Here is a 7,500-nt window from a genome sequence, read left to right as displayed (position 1 = left end):
ACACACAGTTCAGGTAAACACACACACACACACACACACACACACACACACACACACACACACACACACACACACACACGGTTCAGGTAAACACACACACACACACACACGGTTCAGGTAAACACACACACACACACACACACACACACACACACACACACACACACACACACACACACACACACACACACACACACACAGTTCAGGTAAACACACACACGCATGCACAGGCCTGAAAGACAGTTGTCTTTGGTTCCTGACAGGCCTGTTTACAGTAAAGAGAGTTGTCTTTGGTCCTGACAGGCCTGTTTACAGTAAAGACAGTTGTCTTTGGTCCTGACAGGCCTGTTACAGTAAAGACAGTTGTCTTTGGTCCTGACAGGCCTGTTTACAGTAAAGACAGTTGTCTTTGGTCCTGACAGGCCTGTTTACATTAAAGACAGTTGTCTTTGGTCCTGACAGGCCTGCTACAGTAAAGACAGTTGTCTTTGGTCCTGACAGGCCTGTTTACAGTAAAGACAGTTGTCTTTGGTCCTGACAGGTCTGTTACAGTAAAGACAGTTGTCTTTGGTCCTGACAGGCCTGTTTACAGTAAAGACAGTTGTCTTTGGTCCTGACAGGCCTGTTTACAGTAAAGACAGTTGTCTTTGGTCCTGACAGGCCTGTTTACAGTAAAGATAGTTGTCTTTGGTCCTGACAGGTCTGTTTACAGTAAAGACAGTTGTCTTTGGTCCTGACAGGCCTGTTTACAGTAAAGACAGTTGTCTTTGGTCCTGACAGGCCTGTTTACAGTAAAGACAGTTGTCTTTGGTCCTGACAGGCCTGTTACAGTAAAGACAGTTGTCTTTGGTCCTGACAGGTCTGTTACAGTAAAGACAGTTGTCTTTGGTCCTGACAGGCCTGTTTACAGTAAAGACAGTTGTCTTTGGTCCTGACAGGCCTGTTACAGTAAAGACAGTTGTCTTTGGTTCCTGACAGGCCTGTTTACAGTAAAGACAGTTGTCTTTGGTCCTGACAGGCCTGTTACAGTAAAGACAGTTGTCTTTGGTCCTGACAGGCCTGTTTACAGTAAAGACAGTTGTCCTGACAGGCCTGTTACAGTAAAGACAGTAGTCTTTGGTCCTGACAGGCCTGTTTACAGTAAAGACAGTTGTCTTTGGTCCTGACAGGCCTGTTACAGTAAAGACAGTTGTCTTTGGTCCTGACAGGCCTGTTTACAGTAAAGACAGTTGTCCTGACAGGCCTGTTACAGTAAAGACAGTAGTCTTTGGTCCTGACAGGCCTGTTTACAGTAAAGACAGTTGTCTTTGGTCCTGACAGGCCTGTTACAGTAAAGACAGTTGTCTTTGGTCCTGACAGGCCTGTTTACAGTAAAGACAGTTGTCTTTGGTCCTGACAGGCCTGTTACAGTATAGACAGTTGTCTTTGGGTCCTGACAGGCCTGTTACAGTATAGACAGTTGTCTTTGGGTCCTGACAGGCCTGCTACAGTAAAGACAGTTGTCTTTGGTCCTGACAGGCCTGTTTACAGTAAAGACAGTTGTCTTTGGTCCTGACAGGTCTGCTACAGTAAAGACAGTTGTCTTTTGTCCTGACAGGCCTGTTTACAGTAAAGACAGTTGTCTTTGGTCCTGACAGGTCTGTTACAGTAAAGACAGTTGTCTTTGGTCCTGACAGGTCTGCTACAGTAAAGACAGTTGTCTTTTGTCCTGACAGGCCTGTTACAGTAAAGATAGTTGTCTTTGGTCCTGACAGGCCTGTTACAGTAAACAGTTGTCTTTGGTCCTGACAGGTCTGTTACAGTAAAGACAGTTGTCTTTTTTCCTGACATGCCTGTTTACAGTAAAGACAGTTGTCTTTGGTCCTGACAGGTCTGTTTACAGTAAAGACAGTTGTCTTTTGTCCTGACAGGCCTGTTACAGTAAAGATAGTTGTCTTTGGTCCTGACAGGCCTGCTACAGTAAATAGTTGTCTTTGGTCCTGACAGGTCTGTTACAGTAAACAGTTGTCTTTGGTCCTGACAGGCCTGTTTACAGTAAAGACAGGTGTCTTTGGTCCTGACAGGTCTGTTACAGTAAAGACAGTTGTCTTTTGTCCTGACAGGCCTGTTACAGTAAAGATAGTTGTCTTTGGTCCTGACAGGCCTGTTACAGTAAACAGTTGTCTTTGGTCCTGACAGGTCTGTTACAGTAAACAGTTGTCTTTGGTTCCTGACAGGCCTGTTTACAGTAAAGACAGTTGTCTTTGGTCCTGACAGGCCTGTTTACAGTAAAGACAGTTGTCTTTGGTCCTGACAGACCTGTTACAGTAAAGACAGTTGTCTTTGGTCCTGACAGGCCTGCTACAGTAAAGACAGTTGTCTTTGGTCCTGACAGGCCTGTTACAGTAAAGACAGTTGTCTTTGGTCCTGACAGGCCAGTTTACAGTAAAGACAGTTGTCTTTGGTCCTGACAGGCCTGTTACAGTAAAGACAGTTGTCCTGACAGGCCTGTTACAGTAAAGACAGTTGTAGGGAATAGAACCCATAGGGCCCTGGTCTAAAGTAGTGCACTACATAGGGAATAGAACCCATAGGGCCCTGGTGAAAAGTAGTGCACTACATAGGGAATAGAACCCATAGGGCCCTGGTGAAAAGTAGTGCACTACATAGGGAATAGAACCCATAGGGCCCTGGTCTAAAGTAGTGCACTACATAGGGAATAGAACCCATAGGGCCCTGGTCTAAAGTAGTGCACTACATAGGGAATAGAACCCATAGGGTCCTGGTCTAAAGTAGTGCACTACATAGGGAACGGTGTGCCATTTGGGACACGAGCCCGTTGTGGTTCATACTCACAGTATCCACATCTAGTGCCGCCCTCAAACACAAAGCCATTGGGCACGTCGCCGTAGCGACGCAGGTCTGACAGCTTCCACTGGCCAATCACGGCCGGGGGGAGGTCCCTAGTGAGGACCAATAGGTTGTTGCACAGGTGCAGGGAGGCGGGACCACTCTCTAGCTTAGTTCCTGGCTGAACGCCTACACTGAACCTGTGGACTGGTTGAGAGAGAGGGAGCAAGAGAGGGGGGAGAGAGAGTGTGAGAGAGTGGGAGGGAGAGAGAGAGGGGGGAGGGAGAGAGAGGGGGAGAGAGAGACGGGGGAAGAGGGAGAGAGAGAGAGGAGAGAGGGAGAGAGAGCGGGGAAGAGGGAGAGAGAGGGAGGGAGAGAGGGGAAGAGGGAGAGAGAGGGAGGAGAGGGGGAGGGAGAGAGAGAGAGAGTGAGAGGGAGGGAGAGAGAGAGGGAGGGAGAGAGAGGGGAGATATGGGGGAGGGAGGGAGAGAGAGAGGGGGGGAGTGAGAGAGAGCGTGAGAGAGAGAGAGGGAAGTGAAAGAGAGTGAGAGAGAGAATGGGGGGGTGGAGGGAGAGAGAGAAAGGGGAGGGAGAGAGAGAGAGAGAGGGGAGAGAGGGAGAGAGAGAGTGGGGAGGAGTGAGAGAGAGAGTGGGGCGGAGGGAGGGAGAGAGAGAGTGGGGGGGAGGTAGGGATGGAGAGAGATTCATTATTATTCACACAGAGCGATACCATACCACCAATCAGAGACATAATGAAGGTAACACACACACAGAGAGCATAAGTCTAGGACAGTATACATAAACATACACCTCAGCACACACACACGGCTGGGTGATTGATGCCAGTATTAATGATGATTAAACGCTCTCTGTCTCTCTGCTGGCTGTGATCTGTCATCAATGGGGTTCCGTCCTCTCTCTCTGCTGGCTGTGATCTGTCATCAATGGGGTTCCGTCCTCTCTCTCTGCTGGCTGTGATCTGTCATCAATGGGGTTCCGTCCTCTCTCTCTGTCTCTCTGCTGGCTGTGATCTGTCATCAATGGGGTCCCGTCCTCTCTCTCTCTCTAGCCACTGGGATTTTTGGCCATTCTTCAAGGCAAAACTGCTCTTTCAAGTTGGATGGGTTCTGCTGGTGTACAGCAATCTTTAAGTCATACCACAGATTCTCAATTGGATTGAGTTCTGGGCTTGGACTGGGCCATTCCAAGACATTTAAATGTTTCCCCTTAAACCACTCGGGTGCTGCTTTAGCAGTATGCTTAGGCCCATTGTCCTGCTGGAAGGTGAACCTCCGTCCCAATCTCAAATCTCTGGAAGACTGAAACAGGTTTCCCTCAAGAATTTCCCTGTATTTAGCGCCATCCATCATTCCTTAAATTCTAACCAGTTTCCCAGTCCTTGATGATGAAAAACATCTCCACAGCATGCTTCACTGTGGGGATAGTGTTCTCGGGGTGATGAGAGGTGTTGGGTTTGTGCCAGACATAGCGTTTTCCTTGATGGCCAAAAAGCTAAATTTTAGTCTCATCTGACAAGAGTACCTTCTTCCATATGTTTGGGGAGTCTCCCACATGCCCTCTGGCATACACCAAACGTGTTTGCTTATTTTTTCTTTAAGCAATGGCTTTTTTCTGGCCACTCTTCCGTAAAGCCCAGCTCTGTGGAGTGTACGGCTTAAAGTGGTCCTATGGACGGATACTCTAATCTCCGTTGTGGAGCTTTGCAGCTCCTTCAGGGTTATCTTTGGTCTCTTTGTTGCCTCTGATTAATGCCCTCCTTGCCTGGTCTGTGAGTTTTGATGGGAAGCCCTCTCCTGGCAGGTTTGTTGTGGTGCCATATTCTTTCCATTGTTTAATAATGGATTTAATGGTGCTCCGTGGGAAGTTCAAAGTTTCTGATATTTTTTTTATAACCCAACCCTGATCTGTACTTCTCCATAACTTTGTCCCTGACCTGTTTGGAGAGCTCCTTTGTCTTCATGGTGCCGCTTGCTTGGTGGTGCCCCTTGCTTAGTGGTGTTGCAGACTCTGGGGCCTTTCAGAACAGGTGTATATATACTGAGATTATGTGACAGATCATGTGACACTTAGATTGCACACAAGTGGACTTTGTTTTAACTAATTATGTGACTTCTGAAGGTAATTTGTTGCACCAGATCTTATGTAGGGGCTTCATAGCAAAGGGGGGGAATACATATGCACACACCACTTTTCAGTTTTTTAGAATTTTTTTTAACAATTTTTTTTTAATTTCACTTCACCAATTTGGACTATTTTGTGTATGTCCATTACAGGGAATCCAAATAAAAATCCATTTAAATTACAGGTTGTATGTAATGCAACAAAATAGGAAAAACGCCAAGGGGGATGAATACTTTTGCAAGGCACTGTAATGTAGGGAATTTGGGATGCAGGCTGGTTGTCTGTTGATGCCGCTTTTATAAAGACCTCATCACACACAGACACACACAGACAAACAGGGACAGACAGACACACAGGCACAGACAAACAGGCACAGAAACAGACATAGAGAAACACACAAACACACACTCACACACAGGCACAGACACAAACACACACAGAAACAAACAAACACACACTCACACCATCACATACACATTCAGGCTAGGTCATCTGAGGACAGAAGCAGAGATCTGTTCACTCAGTTCCACAACACTGAACAGCACAGTGGAATGAAACAGGTTGTAGAGGACTGACTGACTGACTGACTGGCTGGCTAGCTGGCTGGCTGGCTGGCTAGCTGGCTGGCTGGCAGTGAGAGAGAGCGAGGGAGACGAAGACTGATACAGAGAAGCAGAGGAGATAAAGAAAGTAGAAAAACAAGCACAGAGCAGGAGGGAGAGAGACAGAAGGTCTACAGTAGCCTCAGCAGCACTCTGTAGGGCAGCACCATGGTGTAGCTGGAGGACAGCAAGCTTCCGTCCTCCTCTGGGTACATTGACTTCAATACAAAACCTAGGAGGCTCATGGTTCTCACCCCCTTCATAGACTTACACTGTATTTATAACAACTTCCGGAGGATGTCCTCCAACCTATCAGAGCTCTCGCAGCATGAACTGACATGTTGTCCATCCAATCAAAGGATCAGAGAATGAATCTAGTACTGAAAGCAGAAGCTACAGCTAGCAAGCAGCTAAATCATGGTGAGTGGTTGACTCAAAAAGAGAAAATAGTTGAACAGCTTTGAACAAATTCATTTCTACAAAAATTAAGAAGCTAGAGGAATGCTATTGATGTTAGCTAGCTGGCTAAGGCTATCCAACACGGCGACTCTTCCAAGACAAGGTAAGCTTTTGGTTTTTCAAAATGTATTGCCATGGGGGCAATACTGCTAAACTGCTTGCTGTACTGCGTGATTGTACACATGGATTGGATTGTGGGTTTACTACCGTGTTAGTTCTAGTTTGTTTACTATAACGTTAATATGGTGACAGCGATCGAGACTGTGTAGCGGTTAGCGGTTATGCTATGAAGGTTTGGCTTGGAGACGTTTTTGCACCCGGTCACAGACAGCTGTTGTTCTGTGTGCTGAAATCCACAAGCCGAAAGGAAAAGGTGAGGAGGAGGAAGAGGAGAGCGCGTAGATGCTAGAAGGAATTATACAACGAGCAAAGGGATGATGCTGTATGTGGCTGCTATGAAAGTGAACTGTGTGGGTGATAACGGGTGAGTTCATTCCGTCGATTTTGTTGTAAGAAATGTTTCTTCAAGGGACGCAAATGGAACGAAACCCGGGACGGACCTACTTGAATTTATCCAATATAAAACTCTTATTTTAGTTGCAAAAACATTTTGAAAAAAGGTTTTGCAACTGTTTGGACTAATGATTACACCCCAGACCAGCTAGATGCAGGCGGTATTGAATGTGTCACTGTCTGTCACCTTGATTACGACAATTTGTCTCTCGACCTGTGTGCACCTACGTTGTAAAACTTTCATTCATAGGCTAGGTTGTATCAACCTCATGATGGGTATAGGGAATATTCTAGTATCATGTAGTAGCCTAAACCTATCCATGTTACATTGAACTGGGTGAATGGAATATGAATGACAGTAACCTAAACCTATGGATGTTACATTGAACTGGGTGAATATGAATGACAGTAACCTAAACCTATGGATGTTACATTGAACTGGGTGAATATGAATGACAGTAACCTAAACCTATCACTGTTACATTGAACTGGGTGAATATGAATGACAGTAACCTAAACCTATCACTGTTACATTGAACTGGGTGAATATGAATGACAGTAACCTAAACCTATGGATGTTACATTGAACTGGGTGAATATGAATGACAGTAACCTAAACCTATCACTGTTACATTGAACTGGGTGAATATGAATGACAGTAACCTAAACCTATCACTGTTACATTGAACTGGGTGAATATGAATGACAGTAACCTAAACCTATCACTGTTACATTGAACTGGGTGAATATGAATGACAGTAACCTAAACCTATGGATGTTACATTGAACTGGGTGAATATGAATGACAGTAACCTAAACCTATCACTGTTACATTGAACTGGGTGAATATGAATGACAGTAACCTAAACCTATCACTGTTACATTGAACTGGGTGAATATGAATGACAGTAACCTAAACCTATCACTGTCACATTGAACTGGGTGAATATGAATG

The 7,500-nt window shown here is 45.6% G+C and overlaps 1 protein-coding gene across 1 annotated transcript in view; it reads right to left on the bottom strand.

Annotated features, from left to right (window-relative positions):
• The window catches only part of LOC139579559 (protein Dok-7-like), a 58,443-nt gene that overhangs the window by 43,802 nt on the left and 7,141 nt on the right, over positions 1-7,500 (bottom strand). Inside the window, exon 4 of the mRNA XM_071408307.1 lies at positions 2,836-3,036. Coding sequence (XP_071264408.1) covers positions 2,836-3,036 — 201 coding nt within the window. The remainder of the gene's footprint in view (positions 1-2,835; positions 3,037-7,500) is intronic.

The sequence above is a fragment of the Salvelinus alpinus genome, chromosome 6 (assembly GCF_045679555.1).
Source record: "Salvelinus alpinus chromosome 6, SLU_Salpinus.1, whole genome shotgun sequence".
Lineage (NCBI taxonomy): Eukaryota > Metazoa > Chordata > Actinopteri > Salmoniformes > Salmonidae > Salvelinus > Salvelinus alpinus.
The sequence above is the reverse complement of the archived record's forward strand: the minus strand, read 5'-3'. Positions and strand labels throughout refer to the sequence as shown.